Genomic DNA, 25,622 nt, shown 5'->3' on the forward strand with positions numbered 1-25,622 from the left:
GTGTGTACACTCCCGTGCCTCGGAAAGCACGTAAAGCCGTTGGTCTTGCGCCTGAACTCTTTCCGATCGTGTCGGATTGCCGTCCCATCGGATTATGACAGAAAGGGAATAGACAGTGCGCCTATGTTCTCGCACACACTTGCACTATAATATATCCTGCGTAGTTGGCTAATCTCTCTTGAGATTGGCCGCCGTGGCCGAAATCGATCTGGAGGACATTATTATTATTATTCCAATTCGTTTAGGATATTGAAGTTGCTGTTGGCAGCGTATGTTCATCTATCATGTTAATGTGCTACTGTGCTAAGACCACCTCTCAGTTTGATGAAAAAGTCCGAAGCTTATTCCTCCACGCTGCTCCGATACACGTTGGCGTTTATACATGTGACAAAACTTCAATGAAATTAAAGACATGCTGATTTCCTTAAGATGTTTTCCTTCGCCATCGAGCACGAGATGAATTGCGTACGCCAATTACACACATGAAAATTCAGTGGTGCCTGCCTGGGTTTAAACTCGCGTTTAAATTAACGCGTTCTCGAACCATATCTACCAGATATTCCACCTATGAACAACCGTGCGATTTTCGTCTCATAGTAAATCTATTAGAGAACCTGCGTAATCATAGGTATATTGTAAATAAATACTTCGGTCAAAACTATTGTCCGCTAATAAGCAAGAATGCCGTGTTATTTCCATAGAGGTTTATATGAACTTGCCTATCATCGGAGATGATTGAGAGAATGAATAAATTGACAAAAACTAAGAATAGAGGAAAGAGGTGACCACTTGTCATTAAATAGTTTATATACTTACCTTAAAAAATACATAAGGCTCTTCAGGAAGTTCTGTAATGTACATATACCCTATTCTAATCACAGGAGGAGTAAAGATGAACAAACCTTAGACTTACATATTCCATACGATTTGCTAATATCTCTGCTATATTATGCATTGCAAAGAATTCTTGATATATCGTTATGTATTATACAACAGCATTTCACGTAACTACGTATATCCACTCTATTTTACTTCCCAATTTCCGAAAACAACTTCACCGATATTAAAGACGGCATTATTTCGCGAATCCGTAATGAATAGCATAAATATCGGGTCAATACGATGTCAAAGTCGTTTATGTGTTCTCCTCTTGTGACTGGAATAGGCTATAGCTCTTGAATCATCTTCATCGGCTTTTATGTAACAACTAATAACGATATACAAAAATAGAAAAATAATGAAACATGAAATATACGAAGTAATAAAAATTGAATCGCAGGTCATGCTAAAGAAGAATGCTTGGATAAAATAAATAAATCTACATACAAAGCTAACATGGTTAACTTATCTTGGTCTGAAAACGTTCGTATTTGCGTAAATATAAGACGCTAGCTTTATAACCTAGTTCTTTGCGGGTGATAGTATACATACCTGTAAAAAAAAACTATCCCGGTCTTTGATGATATACAAAACGTATTTATTTTTTTTGATTATTTTATTTACATAAAAATAATTATATTGCGGACTTATTTGTGTATACAAATCAAAATTTAAAAATTGATTGCTAGCTTTATTTCCCCATTAAATCGCAATTCCGATTAAATTATAAAAATTGAGATGATTAGTACACCTCCTTACCGCTTTATTTATTTATTTATTTCATGTCCTTCACCCAAAAGAAGAGATCGCTATTTTAGCGATAAGACCGCCTTTTGTACAAAATAGTTTTCATTTCTTTTGAGTTTGTGTTTAAAATGGTTCTGTAATTTTTTTGGTGTACAATAAAGCATATTCTATTCTATTCCGATTCTCTTAAACAACAAAAAAAAAAAGCTCTCCTGTTACCAGTACATCTGGCCGACGAAAAATGAACCATACCTCTTATTAAAAAAAAAACTGTGGTAAGTGTTCGAACCTAACACAGATGATTTCGAGACATCTTACGAACGTAATTTTACAGGTTTTTCTCTGCTAAGCACGAAATAATTATAAATACAAATGCACTTCAAAATCAAATGGCACTTGCCCAGAAATAAACATCAAGTGTACTATGAGTCATCTTGGCTTATTTGTTACACTTGCAAGTTCCAGATTGTATTCAATAGAAACAAGAGGCTTTACTTATGTTATTAAGCGGGTGATTAGTTAAACTATGCTATATCTGCTTCTTTCGAATATCAAATCAATAACGACGGAAAGAGAGGAAGTAGTATTAAACTGAAAAGCCATTAAGAAACACTAAGCCATCTTACATCATCAAAAGCATAATATACTTTATTCAAATGAGCTATTACAAGAACTTAGACTCTACCGGGATATATAGAATCGGCAAGGAACTCTGTAGTAATCCTTTTTCGACGTAGAACTTAACTACTTAAGATTTTGAATTACTTTATATATTCAGATACCACGAATGGTTGCCTTAAATATCGTATGAGCCTAATTTATTACAATACAACTGAAACAAAACAACGGGGAACCGAGATTCAGAGGGCATATAAAAAAGACTCCAGGAACAATTGATATTCATATTGCATATCCTTTATCTGGTACCAAGATTCGATAATAAAGCAGTACGAATGGATTGAACATCTTTAACTTTCGTGTAGATTCGCAAACCTTGCAAGGATATGTAATTCGAGATGCCAACAATGATTTGGCAGACAACGAATTCTGATGAGAGCCAGGAGGTAGAAAGTAGAGTCGTTTGAGTGTAATTGGTTTGTTTTGGGGAGTCGAGACCACGGTGACAAATATGTTTTTCTAATGTTCCAATATAATATTACCTTTTCGTGGTCAGTCATGTCTATTTAAAAAGAATCTAAAATTTATTTTATTCATTCACCACTCACTAAGGTAATGTGAATCTAATTATTGTTAAAATTATGAAATATTTCGTTAAAGCCTTTACATTCACTTCCAAAATTCATTCAATCGTAACGTGATTGAGTAACAATGAGTCGAACTTGAATTTAAAATATTAGCTTGAATGATACCAAAGTATCGGATCTAAACCAAATGTCGAATGAGATTTTGTTATTTTTATTTTAAGAAGGGAGACGAGCTAATGGGATATTTGTTGTGACGTAAATAGACAGACAGGAATAAACCTAAACCAATTTTTATACCGTCAAAGCACCACAGTCCCAAAACCCTGACTATAATCAACGTTCAAAACAGAACATTGCTTTACAAAGTATTGCTGTTCGGCACTAGAATAGCCGGTGGCGGAGCGGTAGTCACCCAGAATCAGCCAACATGAAGCCCAACTACTGGTTAAATCACTATTCTCATCGGTCTATTATGTATATGAAGATCATCGCACACTACTAAGAGATTGACATTTATCTACTCGATAAATGTCAATCTAGTTATTAAAATAGGATAACCACGACGGAAACTTCGCCTCTGAAACACAACGCTAATCTATATACAAACACCATACATAATCGCTTGACGATAACGATTTTTATTTATTAAAAACAACTATAAACTAAACGTTCATATGTATATATTACAATATGGCAGCTACGTTCCGCCATATTCTAATTCTAGTGACGTCATTTAGTCTACAACTCTTCACGCTATGTATGTAACAATATATCATTAGTATGAATTAGTTGGGACATTATGATAGTGTACATACATAATTTAAAACGTACTTAAGTGTTCTTCAATGATTTGAGACTTTTGGTATATACTAACTATTTATGTTAACATTATATTTGAACAATAGCTCTTTTATTATTCAGCGCCAAACCAACGGGGATATTGACTTTACCCTTTCTCGGGGCGCTGGACGCAACATCAAAACAACCATATTGAACTAGACGTCTACAAAATATAAGCGTCTCACTAAGAAATATTTTACGAAGACTTAAATGAAAACATACTCGCATATACTTTTTACTAAGCTATTTATTTATTTAAAATAATGTTATAATTAAAATATTTATCGAATGTTAAGCTTTATTTATTATTCGTTATATTTTTAATCTGTATGTTAATGTCATTCACGATTTCATTTTATATAATTGAAGTGTATGTTATTAATAGATTTTTATCAAAAAGATATGAACCAGTATGAATTTATTATGAAATATATATTACATATATGTATATTTTAAATATTAAAATAGATATATTTACTGTAGTTATTGACTGATGTCAATATTAAAATAAAACAAACACGCACGAAAATAATGCACTTTGTAACCGCTAAAAATAATAAATGACTAATTATTTTTTAATAAGCTTTCCAGATTATTTTATTAATTGATCATCATTATTATTTTATTTTATTTTTCCCTAAGTTTAATTAGGTACACATAATATTTTAACTAAAAATAAAAATAGTTTTTCACTTTACTACATTTTTTTTTATCATAGACGCACAACAAAAAATAAATTCTCGTATATTTTACACACAAATGGTCACGATTTGCAATATATTTCGGAAATATATGCACAAACACGTCCGATCGTCAAGGACGCCCTGAAAACACTGAGCAAAACGTTTAACGGCTAATGGAGCGAAAGGTATTCTAAATTTAAACTGGTCAGGAATGGCTGAAATTGTGGCACTGGAATGGAAATGGTCACTTTCACGACAAATTTTCAAACATAAAAAAAACCCTTACTTTTGCTTTTTAAGTAGTAATGATGTATATATTGATTATATTTATTTCTTTACGTCAATAAAAGTCCAATTTATTGAAATCGAATCATAATGATTTATTTTTTATTACAGTAATAATAAAAAAGCAATTTGGGCCTGACCTTTAATTATTGAAAGTAATTATTGGTCTGTTGTTTGTGCTAACACAAATATTTGTCATCGAAGTCGAGCCAATCAGCTGTTTTTTTTTCAAACGAAGTAAGTGTTATTTAATTATTTCCAACATTGTGAACTGCATTTAAGTTTATTTAAAATCGGATACACACCAACATAATTTTATAAATTCAACATACTCCGATATTATTTATTTGAAAACACGAGACAGACAAACGGAATTATTTATGGAAAAATTCAACATGCCCTTTACATTTCAGTTACAACTGACACGCTTTCTACAAAAGCCTTCTTCATTATTATTTATGGACACAAAACTTTATACAGAGTGACTTACCTACAGAGCTTAAAAAAATACGACGAATTTTCATAACTTCAAAAAGGTAATGCCTTTATAAAGATTACTTAGAACAAACGTAGCGAACATTTTATTATTAATTATTTTAATTAAAAAAAAAACAACCATTCAGTTAACGTATTATATTGTCGGTACATTTTTTAAAGGGATTATTAAGTTATCAAATTTTTATCATCTCGCCGTACAGATTTATAGCCGTATACAGATTTCAAGCTGATAATGATGTCCTTCTGGTTTCCGCCATGGCAGCGATTCTTAAAGGAGACGTTGCTTTCCACATGAGTATTACTTACTACACGGAAGATGGTAAATACTCCCTCTGTTCATATCAGTCACATTAAATTACACCATCGAATTGGCAACTAACCAATTCGATGGGAAGAGCGAATTTGAACAGTGATGCTCCCAAAGTAACGGAGCAGCACATCATAAGACAGATAAGAGGACGAAGAACTTCAATGCAAAAGACCAAAGAAGACTATAGAACAGTGAGTTTGTACTTAAAATGTTAGCTACATTGTAAGTATAAACTCACTGTTCAAGATACATACAAGAACAATTTCTATTGTCATTATACTGTAACAGATAATAATTTAAAAAAAAAAGTTATAATAATAATAATATGATGTCCAATCTCAAGGGAGATTAGGCCAACTGCACAGGACAGATGCATTGTATATTCCCTCAATCTCATAATCCGATGAGACGCCAAACCGCCATGACCGGACAGAGTTCAAAAAATATTATATGCATATCTAAAATATAAAAATTAAGCTAAATCTGTGGAGATTTTGTAATAAAAAATTTAAAAAGAACAGATATGCACTTTTGCATATATATCAGTCTACTATAAAAGTCAATTACCTACAAACTCATTCGATATAGTTATTATTCAAGAGTAGGACTCTTATTATAGTTTCAATATTAATTCATACACGTATTACGCTTTTAAAACACCAAAATCACTCTTTTTAGGATCTTTATGGGTTTTCAAAATTTGTTTGGGCTATTAGGTAAAGGGAAAAGCTATATATATATATATATATATATATAGTTTCCATGACATCGAGAAGTTAATATATAATGGAATGACAGGTTCATATGAAATAAATAAACAACCAGACTGATAAGTGATTTTAAAAAGAAATAATAAAAATATGTAAATATATATATAAATATATACATATGGCCCACTTGATGGAAAGTCAAACCGAAACACAACAATCTCAAGTACTTCTGTTTAGCGGTAGAATATCTGATGAGTGGGTGGTACTTATCAAGACCAGCTTGCACAAAGCCCTAGCACCAGTATTAAAATTAAATGTATATATTGTACTGTTCAGTCTTCACCATAGTCATAATCAGGTGATAAATATTTAATATCCTGGATATTATTTATAATTATTGTCAAGTATTTAGAAGAGAATTACCATTCATAGTTTGTCTATAAAAACCCCACTGACAAAAATATTCACAATAATCAATTTGGAATATGGCACCCTGACTGCTTATGTTATAAATATTAGTTTCCATCATATTATAATAAATAAATTAATTTGCCAAATAAAATTAAAAAAAAAAACCATTGAGTTAGTATTTGTTAATTTTTATGCAGACTATGAGCCGAGATGGCCCAGTGGTAAGAACGCGTGAATCTTAACCGATGATCGTGGGTTCAAACCCGGGCAAGCACCACTGAATTTTCATGTGCTTAATTTGTGATTATAATTCATCTCGTGCTTTACGGTGAAGGAAAACATAGTGAGGAAACCTGCATGTGTCTAATTTCACTGAAATTCTGCCACATGTGTATTCCACCAACCCGCATTGGAGCAGCGTGGTGGAATAAGCTCCAAACCTTCTCCTCAAAAAGAGGAGAGGAGGCCTTTAGCCCAGCAGTGGGACATTCACAGGCTGTTACGGATGCAGAGTATATTTGACTGTATATTGTGTTGCCCTAAATTTTCCTAGATTCTACATTCTCGACGGATGTTATCGTTACATTTAATATAATCCTGTAAAACAACAATTCAAGATAGCTTGTATAAGCCTACTTGAATAAACTATAATTTGATTTGTAAAATTTTATCATGTTTCATATGGGTATAGACGTTAAATACATCCTGTTAAAAATTAGCATTACAATATAGAAACAATAAATTAAGGGACAAATTTTTATTTTTATTATTGTATTCTTTTTTATATATTAGGAAGGCGGACGAGCATATGGGCCACCTGATGGTAAGTGGTCACCAAACGCCCTTAGACATTGGCATTGTAAGAAATATCAACCATTGCTTACATAGCCAATGCGCCACCAACCTTGGGAACTAAGATTTTAAGTCCCTTGTGCCTGTAATTACACTGGCTCACTCACCCCTCAAACCGGAACACAACAATATCAAGTATTGCTGTTTTGCGGTAGAATATCTGATGAGTGGCCTACCCAGACGAGCTTGCACAAAGCCCTACCACCAGTATATTCTTTAAATAACTCTTATTTATTTAAATAGATTATTTAATCAATTAATAGTGATTTAAACTAAAATATAAGCTATTGGAAATTAAATGAATACAGGTAGTTCCGAATTAAAAGATGTATATATGCCAAAGTCAAAACTCACTCGTAATTGATGATCAGTAACAGCCTCTTAATGTCCCACTGCAGGGCTAAGGCCTCCCTTTTGAGGTAGATACACATGTCGCAGAATTTCAATTAAATTAGACACATGCAGGTTTCCTCACGATATTTTTCTTCACCATCAAGCACGAGATGAATTATAAACACATTAAGCACATGAAAATTCAGCAGTGCTTGCCTGGGTTTGTACCTACGATCATCGGTTAAGATTTTCTAACCACTAGGCAATCTCGTGATAATAATCTTGGTAATTGATGACAGTCAACTCTCTATACAATATCTAATTGATAAATTTAAATCTAATAATAAAGCATGGAGTTAGTATATGTTGATTTTCAGATAGGTAATTGTATTTTATTAACATTGCTATATATAAAATTTAATTTGAATAAGACAGTAACTACTGACTTTCTAAGAGTTCTCAGTAGCCTACATTAAATGGTGGTAGCTTTACATTACAAATAATCCTATAAAATTACAATAAATTGTACTTGAATAAACTACTACCGATTGAAATTAAGTATACTTCAATACCAATATTAATTATCATAATGCAAAGAATCTAAATGGATAAAATTCAATAATAAAACCACTACAGTTAAAAGATACTTTATTGTAATATTATTCAAGTCTTAAAAATAACATTTAATGTTTCCTTTTGTCATCTCTATCTCTTGCCTTCGATCTATCATAATCGTCATACTTCCTGGATGATACACGACTTCTCTTATCGTCAGATCTCCTCTCTCTTAACCTATCGATTTCTCTATCCCTAGACCTAGATTTATGTCTTTTATTTGAATAATCCCTTTTTCTATCATATGGAGAACGAGATCTTCGTTCTCTTTTCTTATGACTACCATGATACTTAGATGATAATGGTGGAGTTTTTGGAGATTTATCTTTCTTTGAATCACGCTTAGAATCTTTTGATGTGGAGGCTGTGGGAGATTCAGCTTTTTTCTCTTCAATTTTAGCTTCACGTTCCTTTTGAGCCTGTATATATTTGTTTGCTTGATAGATCTTTCTCAAACCATCAACCTTACCATCTAACTCTTCAGGATTGACTTTAGATCTTTTGTAAAGATTTAAAATCTTTTGGCACACATCTCTTATGTCTTCTTCGGTCACCTTAAATAGGAGGAACCAGTGTGGATTGTTGGGTAATGGTAACCCAATTTTACGAGACGTTAAATAGATGCACGCACAAGCGATCGTCTCAGGAGGAAATCTCATAAAAACATCAGTCCTTAAAGCATCATTCATATAATTCCAAGCCATTTGCATTAACTGCTTATTCTTCTCATACTGTAATAGCTGCAGATAGACTACAATAAGCTTGTGTGGGTGTTTCACATGCACACAAAATCCTAATTCTTTTAAAATACGCCGCTCAGCTTTAATTACCTGATTTTTAAGTTCAATGTAATTTTGATCAACTATTAAAGGCGAAATTGGCTTCTGGGCTCTCACTTGTTTGATATGGTGGAATACATTGATGACGTCACGTATTCTACAAGGTTTCTCTTCAACCTTGGACGCTAAATAAATGCTACCCATGGCAGTTGTCTCCATGGGATATCTTACAAAAGATTTGGAGTAATAGAATCTTTGTAAGTACATTTGACCAGTGGCCATGGCAACTTGAGGTAGTTTTAATAATATTCCTGCTGTTTGTATCATTTCACAGCCGAGAATACGTAGGTCAGTCTCAGTCTCAATGTCCAAGCCATCGGCTTGTGACGGAGTTTCTTTGAAAGTGGATTCAGGAAGTAAGCAATTGTGTAACGTCAACACTATCTTTCCATAATTCTTCTGAGACTTTGCTGGTGTAGCGTTGGTTGTTTTTGTCGGGTTTTGTACAGTTGTGGTAGTCATATTGATGTCTCAACTTTTTACATGGAATTTGAATGAATATCACAGTAACTTACACTACACGATGATATATTGTTATAGTTGTTCACTTTTTTACACAAAAACATTTCATAATCAATTGATTTACGTTTAATTTTAAGATTATTTTATGCTTCGAGAGAGTAAAACGCGACCGAATGACAGCTATTGAGTGACAAATACCAAAATGGCGCTACCAAAACAGATGTCAACAAAAGTAAGCCTAAGTTTTTATGTGTAATTAGGTAATCAATATAATAAATTATATCTTACCTTGCGCCATAAGTGAAATTAAACTATTACTTCAACCAAAGAATTCTATACGACTTAATAAACAGTTTTATAAGTTCGAATACGTCTGACTCACACAAATCAACATTTTTTTAAAATGACCTAGCGTTTTGTATTTGCATCGTCAACACGATTGCGATTAGTTTATTAAATAAATAATACTTTTAGTTAACCTAATTTTTCATATTTATACTATATTATTTGTTTAATATAATAGATTATTGCTCTCAAACTTTATAAAATAATTTGACTTACCTTATTAAAAATATTAAAATTTCAATCCATTTTCGGAACGAAACCGGAAATTATACCGGATATCCAATTTGGCGGCACTAGTTTAAGGTAGGTATTCAATCAATAAGAAGAGTTGCGCGTGCCAAAATTTAATTAAGAATAAAAGGATATTTGTCAGCGGCATGCAATTGGCACGTCTAATCTAATTACAGAATAATTTAAAAAATGCAAACAAAAATAGGTTGATCTTATTATGATACTTACATCCAGGATCAGTGCACTTTTGTACGAATGAATCTAGAAAATCATGTCCTTCGGTGGATTCGAAACAGCATTTTACAAATGACATTTTTTATAAATGAAAATATCTCTATATTTTTAACAACAATAACAAGGATATATTTTAAAATATTTAATAATTTCAAATAAACTCTATATTAAATAACATGTTATAATATAAAAAAGAGGTCTCACGATTATTTATTACTTACGAAACTATTATTAAATTGAATTTAGAATAAAAAATATATGGAATCACTCTAGTAGTTGTAAAAGGTCACACTAAATACCTATATAATTTGACATTATGTTAACTTTTTATTATATTGTATTGCTTTTATTTGTACACTGTATTGTTTAAAAATAAATTTCTACGACAAAATTAGGTCAAATATGTCACATTTCGGATGTACACTACATTTATATCTAGTATTTAGTATGTTGGAAATTTCAATGGGGCTTGCAAATGGATAACCGCCAATATGAAAATGTCATTCTTTTCAAACTAGTCTCCTATATAATTGTGATTTTTATACTCGGTAGCATAATGCGCAAGTTTGCTTTTCCCATAGCTTATTCCTTGTAAAAGGGCGCGTCTTAATTAAAACATTTTTCAATAGATGTCGCTACATGACATGAAAAATAATTTGTGAACCGTTTTTTCTATTCATTGCTAGATGGCGATACTAGTACAAACGATTTAAATAAAAGATTATTTTTTATTTTCCAAGATATTAGTGTCCTATAATTTTTTTTAAAAAGCTATTTTTATCACGATTGTAAAATATGTAAACAATATTCAATTTATATTTAATAAAGATACTGAAGCTAATAAAACCAACCAATACCATAAAATTTATTTAAATTGTTATTTGTTAAATATTCATCATGTTATTTGTCAAATATAACATAGAAGTACTGTTAGTCCAGTGGTCGATATTCAAACATAATCATTGGAAAAATTCAGGAAAACATGATGATAGCACTAAAGCTCGTCAATCAACTACCAAACAAAGAAAATAGAATCGATTGACAAATAGAGGGGAAAAACGTATTGAAGTATTAAAACCACGCCTATTTATATAATATACACATATATATAATATGGTACACTGGAAATCAAGTTACAGTGCACTGTTTTCTGTGCAGTAAAGATAAATTTATTTCTTTCTTAATAACTATTTAATACTAATAAAACTACAAAAAGGAACAGATTTTAATTATAAAATTTAAGTAACTTTATATTCAATGCAAATGTTTCCTCTATCCATAAGTGATGATCTAATATGCATTTTTCCGCGGATTTTCCATTCCACCCGTAATATTTATAAGAACTGAGAATAGGTATAAAGATAATATTTCGTTTGTTTGATCGTACAATTATGAGTCTTGACTGTTTTTTTTTTTTTATATTCACCGGGAGGGCAAATGACTCTACTCCTACTACTTACCTGATGGTAAGTGGTAGTAGAGTCCAAACGCGACGACGGCCAGTACAGACGGGAAAAACGTTCTGCACTAGCCGCCTTCGCCTTGCCGGCCCGCAAGATGCCTTTTCACGCCTCGTTTGAAGGAACCCGGGTTGTAAGAGGAGAGGAACACGTGAGCCGAGCTGTTCTTTTCGGTAGAATTTAAATTATAAACCTTTAGAAGGTTAACATTTAATATGATTTAAAACTGTTTTTAAGAGCTAACTTGAGCAAACAGGAGTAGATCTGTCTATATATGGAGCCATTTCTCAGAAATGTAAGCAAAATAATTATGAACTTAAAACACAAATTATATCATTAGTTTACAAGTCATATTCATTACTTTATCTCCCTTCTCTCACAATGAGTTTTTGCTCTTTTTCATTCTATAATTTAGTATGATGTGATATTATCTGAACTTAATTTTGCGTGAGTGTGTGCCGTCATTTAAGATTTAAGTAAGATTATCTAAAGGACCAATGATTGGGTTATATAATGAATGTTATTGCTTTTGTACTTTCGTAAACAGTTCCGGTTCTTTTCGGTAAATTTCCCGGATCTTTTAGGTAAAAAAAGGTCCTTCCTTGTTGTTCAAGCTTGATTTTTTATGGAAGAGTAAGGCAAACGGGCAGTAGGTTCACCTGATGGAAAGTGACTACCATCGCCTATAACAACACCGGAGGACTTGCTTTATACCAAATTTTATCAAAATTTTCTAGTTTATAATATTTGTAAAATATAATGTTTAGATTTAATATAACAAATCATTTTAAAAAATTACATACATATCTGGCGCACATATATTTTTGATGTGCGCTCCCTCGAGTATTAAATACGAGTATCTGTTGAACTTTGTTTACTATAATATTTACATATTATGCCATAATATTTATTCCTAGGATGAGTGTTGCCACTATAGTTAACGAAATACGGTCCTATTTGGGACTACACGCTATTGTATTTTCACGCCCATGGGCTTCGTCTGGGTAGGTACCACCCACTCCTCAGATATTAATACTATTATTGTCGTGTTATACTAGGATTGTGGTGTTCCGTTTTGAAGGGTGATTACGCCAGTCCAGTGTTAACTAAAGGCACGAGGGCATAACATCTTAGTTCCCAAGATTAGTTAGTGGAGCATTGGCGATGTAAAGCATGTTTGATTTTTCTTACAGCGCCAATATCTGTGTGTGGTAGTTGTGGTAGTACTGCTTACCATCAGGTGGTCCATTTGCTCGTCCGCCTAACAATTCTATAAGAAAATGACGGTAAGCACAGACTTCCTATTTTGTGTCTTTCGACTGCAAAAGCTCGTGTCTCAGTTAGAAACGGATTGTTTACGGTACGTAATGTAGTAAGTAGAGCAAACCCAGCGTGCGATATAATCTGACAAAGTGGGGAAAAAATAGTGGTGGTGCAGACAACGATGTGCAGAACTTTAAACTCACTGACTGTCAAATCTACCACCGTAAGAGAAATAGAGTAGAGATGGAACCAACGAAAGAAATTCAGCTTGTTGTAATTTATAAATTACCAATGTTTATAAGTGTAATGTTCAACCTTTATCCGTCCTTTTTCAAGTCGTAATATCGGTATTACAAATTAAATAATAAATATCATATTTTATATATCAGCTTCCTATGCAAACACACCGTCTTCACTTCGCGCCAATACCAATGTATATATTCTATTTTACCGCGCTCCGCGATGTGTCATCCGAGATGACAGATAATATATATTCATATTATAAAATACTAATTAATACATTATAGCAGATGTGTGTACACTACAATAAGAATGATCGTTCACCATCAAGTGGTATTTGCTTATGTTGAAGCTCAATATAAAAACAAAATAACAATGGACTACGTTTATTGTTAAATTAATAAAACATTTCGTGACTGTATAACAACCTCTGGCCTAGGGCTTATTTAATAATGTCCAAGATGACAGATAACCCGGCCAATTGTTATTAGAATTGTTTGCGTGACACACGCCTCGATTTGTGTTTTATTAGTATTGGGAATTGTGACTTTGTAACCTGGTTAAGTTATATTATTAAGTCAATTATGGAAAGGGTAACAAAAAATCAATTACGGTGTAGTGCGTTATTTATATATTAATTTGTTATTTTTGCTTACAGTTATTAACTCGTTGGTGGTGGCTAGATAAGGCGCGGATCCCGAGGTACAGGGTTCAAAACCCAAGTCGGGCCAATAAAATATTATTGAGATTTTCTGTTGGAAGTTGGAATTGTACACTTCCGTCCCTCGGGAAGCACGTAAACCCGTTGGTCCAGGGCCTGAACTCTTTCCGGTCGTGTCGGTTTGTCGTCCCAGCGGATTATGAGAGTGAGGGAATAGAAAGTGTTTGAGTAAACACTTATGCAATATAATATATCCTGCGCTGTTGGCTAATCAGAAATCGGACAGGCGGACATTATAGTTGCTAAAAAGTAAAAAATAGATGTAAATAAGACCACTGCTGGGCAAATGTCTCTTCTACTCTTGTGGAAAATGCTTGGAACTTATACCATGGGTTACCATGTACCATTGGGTTGGTGCAGACACATGTTGCAGAAATAAAACAAATGCAAGTTTCCTCAAGATGTTTTCCTTCAACACCGATCAAGTGGTACCTACTTGCCACATGACAATCTTTTACAGGTGGCAAGTAGTTATATACTATTTTGATACGTGTATTCTTGAAATGTTATAATTATTATGGTTAATATCGCATATAATGACATTACGCGACCGTTTTCTGCGATTAATTTTAAATTTGTTCTTACAGAATAGTCTTACTGAAATCTGTATTGACTATCATTAAAAAGTGTCCGTCATAAATACCGAAGTTCGGCGAAATAATACGTGCTCTCAGAATAATTGAAAATAGATTAAGCAACGAATTTCATTTGCGACTCGGTTAAAAAATTATGCCTCTATTTTAGTATATGAAATTAGGTATTATTCTATATTAAACGTGTGATCCCTAGCACCCGTTAAAAGCTTTACACCTACTAGTAATCTTACATACAAATTATCATTATTTACCATTTACCAGGTATCAAGAAAACGAGATATTAATGTATGTATGTTATAATTGTCATTCTACAGGGCCTTGTAACGTCTCAAGTGGCAAATCGACATTTCTATCATCAAGTCTAAAACTCAGTACCTTTTCCTCTACATTCGAGTAAAAACCGAGCACCGAGTCGTTTTCCTTGCAGTGCGGCCTCCTTCGGAATTATTCGCTAAGGCTTTTAGACTACGTAACATTCTCTCACTCGCGAATTTTAAACCAAAATCATTTAGTCGACCTCGAGGAACTGAGGAGAACGGTCGCTGGTTGCCGCCATCTTGTTTTGTAACTGTCAAACTGCGCGCCAATAGTGTTGTGTTAACTTTATAATGTCATATTTAATATAAAGTGCTTTTAGTGTTTTTAATAAGCCGGTTGCAAGTTAAGTGTTTTTATTATTTTCTAGTGTAATAAATAAAAGCTAGTAGTTCAGATATTTGTGAGTTGTGAGTGTTTTTGTTTTTTATTCTTCCTAGAACTCTTATTGCCGGATACGTTTTTAGGTAAGCTATTTGTTTATTTGTCGTTATAAAAAGGACTACAATTTTTTTTTTAATAACAAGGCACAAATCCCGTTTAATTTGAAAACTAGCCATTAATAATATTTAAATAAAAAATCGAATCCGGCTTAATAAACTAACATTTATATTAAATAAATTTATATTTTTTATATATATTTAACTTGAAAATGTTATAAAAAATATACACGTATGTATAAAATCTTAGGTATTTTTTTCACTGATATGCGTAGTACAATAAACGATTGTAATTACACAATACGAATTGCTACTCTCGCCGTTCTAACCTTTCCGAACGAATTGAAAGTTATCTGTGGGTTTCTGCTTCATTTGCTCAGATTGACGTCACTCCCTATAAATTGTTTATTTTAAAATATAAATTTTCGTATAAAATAATCTAAAGTGCGAAAAACTTGGGGTTTAAAAAAAATATAAAGCCTCTGTGAAGTGACCTGCTGCTGGACAAAGCCTCCACTTTTTTCAGAAGATTTATTTGTTATTTCTAATAAATGAATACATAATTGAGTCAACTATTAACCGTTGTAACAGTAATTTAAAATGAAACCAAAAGTCTAGTCTAATCTTAAAATGTTATTATACTTCCTTTTTTTTGTAGATTTAAAATGACGACGTCTTAAAAAATTATGTAAAAAAATCACGATATAAGGAGAGAAATATTTTTGTCTATTCTAATTATAAGCTAAAATTAAGATAAGTATTATATCACATTTTAATAAATATTTTTATTACAGATATACTATTTATTAAGGGTATTATTACAAATACCGTTACCTTAAAAATATGAATAAAAAAAAACAATTTTGAGATTTAAAATACATACTGACATTTTAATGTATAAAGTCTTATTTTCTTAATTGGCGTAAAATTTTTTATTAAAAATAATAATTGGCGATTTTGTCTTCATGTTCTCCAATAAAATAAAAGGTAACGAAATTATTAATATTTCGAATTGTTGAAAAAATGTACGTCATTAATATAAATATCTGGAGTCAATCCTGGTAGAATCAGCTTACAATGAAATGCGATTGTCATCGGAACTCAACTGATATTTAAAAATTCAACTATCTAAATAAGCAAATTGCAACAAAAGTTGAAAACAATGTAATACTGCGCAAAAAAAAAAACATTGCAAGTTGAATTAAAGCTTGTAAAACGGTACTGAACTATGATGTCTGCCTATTTACATATATAATAAATATACATATAATTTTCACATAGTTCAAACACTGACAACGGACACCTGTAATACGACACGTTTTATGTTATCGCGCGTGTGTTATGTATGTATTTTTTTACATGAATGTTCGCGCATTTGATTCCTACCGGTGTATGTTTATAATGATTTTGAGACAAATATTTAATAAGAATAATATCGAGTATAGTTGGACCGGTGGTTGAGCACGTAAATCCGGGCAAGCATCATTGTGCCCAATTTGTGTTTATGATTCATCTCGTGATAGTCTTCGAAGGGAAACATTGTGAGAAAGCCACCAATCCGCATTCAGCCTCTTACAGGACTCAAAAATAGGAAACAAGACGTTAGCCCAATAGTGGGACATTTACAGATTTGTTTAAATAGGTTCGAGCTTATTATTATAAGTTTATTGAAGAATATACATTTTAAGAATATGTCTAATGTTTGTAACACTTAATATCAAATGACACACTCGCTCGTCGATTTTCTTGTTTCCATTAAACAGTTTAGTATTTACTAGTATTAACTAGTTAAGAGCGAGGGCGTTTGAGCTGGTGATATGAATAAAAAAGTAGCCTATGTCCTTCCTTGGGGTGGTTACTCTGCTTCATCATCATTAAATTTCATCTAAAATCGATTTAGTGGTTCAGCAGTGAAAGCGTAACAGACAGACAGCCATCCAGGTCCACAGTTACTTTCGCATTAACAATATTAGTATAGTATAAATCAACAAGTCTGAGTTGCAAAGATTTAACTCCCAATAATAAAAATACATACGTCTTATAATCGTGTTGCCGTTTGACTCTCTGATAACGATAAAGATTTCACGATTTCTCTATTTCAGTTTCGAACATTTTTATGTCAATATTATGAATAAACAAACATTTTTGACATAATGTTTAAAAAGTTAAGTCACAAGAATCAATTACAAAAAAAAGTCTTTCGTAAGCAATTAAAACTGATGATTAAAATTGTCGATATCTCTTGTTTTTGTCTGTAGAAAGCTTGTTTTCTTATTTTTAAATTAATTTAATGTCACCAGTATATTTTTTTTATCATCCTTAATATGTAATGATAATAATTTTTTTAAGCTTAATATAGCCGTAAAATAATTATAGCAATTCAAGCATATCGATAAACGTAATAAAAACTCTTACATCGATTTTTAATCTGTTACCCGTATATGAAACAGTATGATGAATAATTTTTTTATTGACAACTTAACCTCGCAACGAGGTCGTAAATTTGATTTCAAATTTTTTCATTTTTTTTTTATTACTAACTTATGAGTGACGAAAGTATTCCGATGTCGATATTACAACATAAATTATACATTTGATATAATGTCATTAAATATTGTTTGTTTTATCGGGCACAGCATTTTGAATGAGTACTCTCCTCACATATCATTCACCGATGATTAAGATTAAATATAAATCTGCCCCGAGGTGCTTTGTGGTAAAAAACCCTATCATATGCTTAATTTGTGTTTATAATTCATTTAGTAGCCTGATAGTAAGTGGTTTCTACCTATAGACCTTAAAAAATATTAAACCTCGTCACCAACCTTCGGAACTAAGATGTTAGGTATCTTGGGCCTGTACAATGGCTCACTCACTCTTCAATTCGGAACACAACGATACTTAGTAATGCTGCTTGGCGATAGGATATATGATGAATGGGTGGTACCTACCCAGACGAGCTTGCACAAAGACATACCACCAAGTTAAGGTCTTAATAGATTTAAACTCAAATATTCTAAATTACGTCTGGTTATAAAACTAAAAGAAACTTATAAATGTTTTAAACGTTAAACGTTTAGTAAAAATATAGATAACCAAGATAAGCTTGATTAAACATCTAACCTTAACTATTAACAAATATATTTCAACATTCACTCTATCAACTATCCTGGCTCATATTGTGTAGTACATATATTATTACTGGGGTCAAGGGTTACTGAGACAGTGTAATTACAAGACGTAACCCCATGCTCCTCACTCAAGATATTAGAACAATGTTTATTAGGCAATGCCTTATATATATTTGACTAATTTCCGTCCGAGGCTTCGCCTGCGTCTACGAGGGCAGGGTACCCTTTTCGGTACCCTGAAATAAGTATTATACAAAATTTCAAGATGATCGATTAAGTAGTTAAGACCTAAAAGCGTAATATTCGTTTTGTTGCATGGCGTCTGACCTGTAGTTTGCAGGATTTCATGAGAGTAGTTTATTCTGGTTTATACTGGTTTTATATAAGTTCATTTAAATCTCTGGTGACGTCCAGTGATAAATCATTTTAAATATACAGACCCTTGATAATACCATAAGGAAGACAACTGGCATAAAACAATTTGTAGAAAAAAAATATAATAAAAACTGAAAACATGTAGGTAAAACTACAATCCCGGAAAATCCTTAGGAAAATAACTAAATACAGCCTCCAAATATGACGTCATGTCATAGTTGACTACCAACCTACGCGCCACCTGCGCTCGCGCTAAACAAAAAAAAACGAACGAACATCTTCAAATACGGCGAAATGATTGGTCGATTTTTTGTTCCCTGTTTTAAACTATTATAGATTGCGGTTCAAGAATGATCGACGGTAGATAGATAATAAGTATATATTGCTAACAGTATTTAAGGAGAGAGTAATTGATTTTTTTCAATGTTAGACAGTTAGAACAGGTTTTAAATTCCATTCCATTGTGAGTAGTGTAGTGCCTACGGCATTGTTCACGTAAATTGAAATTGAATTTTGACAGTTATGCTCGACAGTAGTCCTCAAACTTCGTTTTCTATTATTGTCTATAAATTTTTATTAGTTAAATTATCATCAGTCAATCCAACACTAGACATAAGTTTGGCAAAACTCCCGGCTCCGGTCTTGCCTCCTCTTTGAGTTCATAAAAGTCACATCAGTCTTTGAAATTCGAGCATATATATTTTTTTATTTTAGACGATATTTAGTCAATTATTTTCAATATGTTGAATCAAGTATGTATAAACGTTTATATATGCCGTGATAAAATAGTTTGTGTAAGAAGAACCAACAGATACAAGAGTGACTCTTTACGGCTTCCACTTTTTTATCGATGTACGAAACCTTAATAATTTACCCCTTAAATTGATCCAAGCTACATACCTTTACTGTTTTATTAAAATGATTCCAAAATGAAAGCGATCCTGATTTCAATAAAAACCAAATCTTTGTCATACGATTTGTTCACGTTAATACAACTAAAATTAAAGCCAATAAAATTTGATTTTAATTGAATTTTTTCTTCATCGTTTTCAATGATTAATATGTTTTATGAATTCACACAAACTCAAACGCGATTAACAAAGTCATGGAGGCGTTAATATCAATGTCACCTTAAGCATCCTCCTACACTGACTGGTCACAAATTCATGAGAAAAACACACACGTAATACCATATCCTCTGAATTGTTACTTAATTAAAACTTGAAGGTTTTATCCATTATTATTTTAAGGAAAATGACTAAGATATTACGATTATTATATCACTCAATGCTCAAAGTCGTACGGCCAGGGCTATTTAAAACGCTGTAATTAAAACGTCATATTCAAAAGTAACTTATATACTCTTTGAGGCTAGAAGAAATAGGATTTTGGAGACTCCAAAAAGCGTCGTGAAGTCTTCGACTTCCAGATATATACGTTAAGTATATTTGTTATTGAGAAAAGTTATTATTCAACAACAGTATGCTACGATTAACAAGAGCAGAGTAATATATTGACGTGGATTAAACAGTAATATAACACAATTTAATTTTATGAATCCTCTAATATTTGTTCAAAGGTTGTCTTCAAGAAATTGCTGGAATTTTAAGCTGAAATATATCCAAATAGAACGAGTATTCAAAATTTTACTATTCTATTCTTTTAACGATGTTACAAAAATATGTTATAGTACGTATTTGTTACGTATCTTCTCGACCTTAAACCGACCAAAAAAAATATGCACATATGTTTCAATTGCCTTACGGTATTGAATGTCACCTTCGTTTATCCTCCCACAGTCGATTGGTCACGGCAAAAACCATAAATAACAAACTATTACTTTTATTTATTGACTTTATGGATTCGAAGAAACTTAAAATATTTAACAAACTCCACCATAAACAATCGTAAATTAGTGTGTCTGATTGTAATAATTGTTTGTAATTACGATGTTTTTATTGTATTGTTATTTTAAGTTTGATCAAAGAAAGTGATTATGTTTGCAAAAGCGCGGAGAAAATTTGAATTTAAGCTTTTTAATTTATGTAACAGTCTTTATACATCCTTTTTTAATTTAAAATGTTGTTTGTAATAAGGTTAAAAAGATTAAAACTATAAATAAAACCAACCTGTCTAAAGACATCAATGAAAGAGCTGAAAGTGATGCAGATTAAAACCAGCTCGAACTAGAATATATATAATATAATATAGATAACTGCTTCATTAGTACACTGGGTAAATTATATTTATAATGGGGGCTGCAGACCCCAAGATCCAGTTTATAAATTAATTCGAATTAATAAAGGTTATCAAATTGTGGTTCGCAGATGTGAAACCTCAATATTCCAAATTCTGAGGTGGGCCTATAAAAATATTGAGTGAAGCTGTCGGTCCTGCATCTAAATTCTTTCTGGTCATGTCGGTTTTCCGTCCGATTGGAAAATGAGAATGAAGTAATAGATACACCTGTGTTCGCGCAGACTTGCATTACAACATATCATACGCAGTACAGTCTTCATTGAGATTGGCAGCCGCGGCCGATATCCTTATTTATACAAAAACTACATATTAACAATCACTTAAAGACAATTTACGTCTTGATGGACATAATGGATCTTTATTAATAACAACGATTAAAAAAATCTTTTATAAATATCGCGTGCACAAATAAGGTGCCGTTAGTTTAGTTACGTGCACGGATTGTTTATAGCCATATACAACAAAATTCCTTTAATGGGCGTTCTATATAAAGATGGATTTGGAACAATTGTTGTTTTGGTTCTAATTTAGGTGGAGCATGACTCCATTAGAGTGAACCAAAACGGTACGGTTCCAAGCAATTACCGGTAAATGTAGAACGACTTTCAACTCATGACCTTCGATTACAGGTGTACTCGTCAGTTTGAAGTGGAAACTTATATCGGATCTTATCAAGTATTTTGCGTTAAAGGTGTACCTGCGACTATGTTCGCGTTACTTCTACAAATTGATCAGGTTGTTTTATTGGTGGGGGTTTCCCCTCAGTGTAGTTGGGTACTACGCACTTATCATTTATTCTACCTTCAATTCCATCTTGAAAGGTGAGTGAGCCTGTGTATTTATGACAGTAAACAAAGAACATAACATCTTAGATTCGATCATTTGAGATGCATTGATACTGTATATACCATACAGCCATTTAAAAAATACATGGCTAAAGTTATTATTGACGAGCCGATTGGCGTGGTTGTTAGATACTTGCCTTTCACGCCAAAGGTTGTGGGTTCGATTCCCACTCAGGACAGACATTTGTATGCATGAAAATGTCTTTTTGTCCTGAGTCTGGGTGTAATTATCTACATATATATAAGTATTTATTTACAAAAGAAAAGTATTATATGTAGTATATCAGTTGTCTGGCTTCCATAGCGCAAGCTTTGTACAAGCTTAATTTAGGATCAGATGGCCGTATGTGAAAAATGACCCAGGATAATATTATTATTATTATTGAAAAATTAACCTTTATAGGGACAAGCATTTATTTAATCTATGTAGGTACTAATTTAAAGAGAGTATAATATTGATTTGCTCAACATCAAGTTTAGTTCAATCAGTTCGGTGGAGCTTGTTTAATATTCAGTTGCAAAATGACCCCACATTAACATGTGAAGACAAACAAAAGCTTATAACGAGTAACGTTAATGTCTCATCACTAACTTTGAACTAGTTTTAAAACTAAACCTGTCACATTTCAAGAATAAGTTAAAGTATTGTGTAATATTTAGATGTAGGTATTGTTAATGATGATGATAATAGGGATTACGATTGTGAAATGTCACGACTAATTCCGTTTGTATTTGAAAGAGAATAGCTTGTTCGTGATGTTGGTACAATACGCATTAGTAAGAATCCAGGTCTATTGCATTACCATTAATACGTATTTAGAACGATGTCACATCGAGTGTTCTGGCAAAATCTTTTAATGTTTCAAGTCAATGCGACAAGGTCGTGTTTATAGTGTTTGTACATGCCTTGTTTACTTAAGTTTGTGTTTTTAACTTCAAATATTGACCTAAATTTAGATTTACGTAACTATTCTACTATGTATCAGGCAAATTTGTTTCCATCTTATTACTAACACCATATTATTATCAATACCCGTATTTTTTCAGATATTTGTAAAATTGTCCTCAGCCTAGATAAATATTCGTAGGTTTTTTATTATCAAAGTGTAAATTACCCACATCGTCAAATAACGTTAAACTGTGTCCCCAAAATGTTTTCTTCTGTTTTGTGTTTTTTCTTTCTAGCTTTGTTGTAATACAGAAGCTGTTGTTGTTGTCAATCTTTTTATTGCACACAAATGATCATATATAGAGTAAACTTGACTAATCAACATTGCTGTAAGAACTCACTTCATTACTCACCCGTAAAATGTTGACTAATTATTACGGTCGTATATCAATTTCTGACATTTCCCGACCGTTTTCTACGTTGAGTTTCGAATTTATTTATATAGAAAAAAGCTCTAGAGAATAAGAAATTGTACGAATACTGCAGTATACTTAGTAAGCATACTTATCCCAATAAGTTATCAGAGAAGATGACCTATGTCAAAATTTTGTTACACTATCTTGCCCTTAAACTTCAAAATATTTCGACCTGATCTTACCTCTTGACTTAAAATATAAGATGTTTTATCTTCGCAAGTAACGCAATAGATAGGGAGTAAATTTTATCTCTTTTGGTTGCGAGCACGATTTTGAATATAAGACAGTCAATGTCTCATAGTTATATGGGTACGTGAGACGATGTCTAATGGGTAGGCCATGACAGTTACAAAGATAAGTCGAAACCTTGGCGAGAAGACGTTTTGAGCAATACTGTCCCAAAAACATGACGTTAACGTTCGTTCTTATGTTTAAGAATAGCTACTGCGTTTCTTACAGTATCCATTGCATTTCGACCCATTTTATTTTAAGATTTAATGAAAGCCTAAAAAATAATGATTCAAAATTGGTCGTAAAAAGCTTATATGAAAATAGTATATTTTGTTTTTAAAACAATCTTTGCACAGCGCCATTTTGTTTGATATTCTCAGCTTACAAACGGGCAACATTGCCAGCGACACAGTTTGCGACATTGGACGTTTAGACGAGGGTTAAATTTTTAGGTCAAATTTGACTTCAACTTTTCTATAGCAAGGTGTCACGTATACTTTTTACATGTACTTTTTTATCACGTGGAAAATCTTTCATTTCCTAGGCTTGTACTGAATATTTGTCTCAGATTTTCATAATATATTTATTGAAATGTACATAATAATATATTTATTACAATTATGCTCTTAAGAATATTGAATATGAAAAAAAAAATCGGGTACAAAGGAAAGCGTCTCTGTATTCGATAAATCTTCATTTAAACTAGTGTGACAGAGTCGAATATTTTGAGCTTATTTATGGATAATATTGCTGTCACAATATTAATCTTTGTTGTTGTCCTTCCACACCTGCCTTTCGTCCTTTGGATATAGTCCTAATAGTTTGCTAAATTTACCACTGACGCATGTTTTTTTTCGGTCCTTTTTAGTTCTTTTCAGTAAAATATTCAATTCAAAGCAAGTAAAGATGGAAGCTTTATATTTATCTTATAAAAACCGGCATAGAAACTGAGTAGTGTAACACATACATAATATATCCCGCATGAAAATCACCCAGTATCAATCTAAAAGTCAGTTTTTGGTTGCTGCTCTATACTGCACTAGCAGTTATCATGCTTAAGTGTCGGCTTCAGATATTGTGATTTAATTTTTGCAACCGATGGCCGATCTTGGCCACGGCGGCCATTCTCAAGAGAGACTAGACAAATACACTAGTGCACTCTATATTCCCTCACTCACATAGTCCGATGGCACGGCGATGGCGACCGAAAAAAGTTCAGGCGCAGCAGTAATAGTTTTACATCCTTCACGGGATGAGAAACTGTCAATTATTAGACGCTGGGCTTATATTGAGAATTAGCACTGATCTGGGGCTTGGATCTCCTGCAAGTAAAGATGGAAGCTTTATATTTATCTTATAAAAACCGGCATAGAAACTGAGTAGTGTAACACATACATAATATATCCCGCATGAAAATCACCCAGTATCAATGTAAAAGTCAGTTTTTGGTTGCTGCTCTATACTGCACTAGCAGTTATCATGCTTAAGTGTCGGCTTCAGATATTGTGATTTAATTTTTGCAACCGATGGCCGATCTTGGCCACGGCGGCCATTCTCAAGAGAGACTAGACAAATACACTAGTGCACTCTATATTCCCTCACTCACATAGTCCGATGGCACGGCGATGGCGACCGAAAAAAGTTCAGGCGCAGCAGTAATAGTTTTACATCCTTCACGGGATGAGAAACTGTCAATTATTAGACGCTGGGCTTATATTGAGAATTAGCACTGATCTGGGGCTTGGATCTCCTGGGGACAAATCAACATAATGTGAACATGAGACACTTAAGTCGATAAATATATGAAATATGAAAAATTACTAAATATATGTTTCGGTGCTCACGTATTAATAGATTAAGCACAGATAAACACAATTAATATTTTATTTTGTCACTTCAGTT

The 25,622-nt window shown here is 32.5% G+C and overlaps 3 protein-coding genes across 8 annotated transcripts in view; 1 reads left to right on the forward strand and 2 right to left on the reverse strand.

The window, feature by feature from the left end:
• Window positions 1-10,815, reverse strand: part of LOC126777162 (protein EFR3 homolog cmp44E) — a 34,815-nt gene extending 24,000 nt beyond the window's left edge. Inside the window, exons 1-2 of one of the 5 annotated variants that reach the window (XM_050500107.1) lie at window positions 10,779-10,815; window positions 10,474-10,506 (exon numbers count right to left, since the gene is read on the reverse strand). In XM_050500107.1, the coding sequence (XP_050356064.1) occupies window positions 10,474-10,506; window positions 10,779-10,794 (49 nt within the window). In that variant the 5' untranslated portion in view covers window positions 10,795-10,815. Of the gene's footprint in view, window positions 1-4,369; window positions 4,508-9,957; window positions 10,074-10,473; window positions 10,668-10,778 lie in introns of those variants that run through there. The other 4 variants (XM_050500104.1, XM_050500108.1, XM_050500106.1 and 1 more) reach the window with 4 other exon arrangements.
• On the reverse strand, window positions 8,385-9,869 carry LOC126777226 (cyclin-L1). Its single transcript, XM_050500214.1, has one exon. It carries the CDS (start codon window positions 9,667-9,669, stop codon window positions 8,437-8,439), a length of 1,233 nt encoding a protein of 410 aa, XP_050356171.1. The 5' UTR covers window positions 9,670-9,869; the 3' UTR covers window positions 8,385-8,436.
• Window positions 10,816-15,185: 4,370 nt separating the features above from the next.
• Window positions 15,186-25,622, forward strand: part of LOC126777149 (trichohyalin) — a 92,390-nt gene continuing 81,953 nt past the window's right edge. Inside the window, exon 1 of one of the 2 annotated variants that reach the window (XM_050500064.1) lies at window positions 15,186-15,541. The gene's annotated coding sequence lies outside the window, so the exon portion shown is untranslated. The remainder of the gene's footprint in view (window positions 15,542-25,622) is intronic. The other variant, XM_050500063.1, reaches the window with a different exon arrangement.

Source organism: Nymphalis io, chromosome 22, assembly GCF_905147045.1.
Source record: "Nymphalis io chromosome 22, ilAglIoxx1.1, whole genome shotgun sequence".
Taxonomy (NCBI): Eukaryota; Metazoa; Arthropoda; class Insecta; order Lepidoptera; family Nymphalidae; genus Nymphalis; species Nymphalis io.

What these genes read in the sequence shown, in the direction of transcription:
- LOC126777226 (XM_050500214.1), bottom strand. Translation starts at nt 9,669, where the DNA reads ATGACTACCACAACTGTACAAAACCCGACAAAAACAACCAACGCTACA.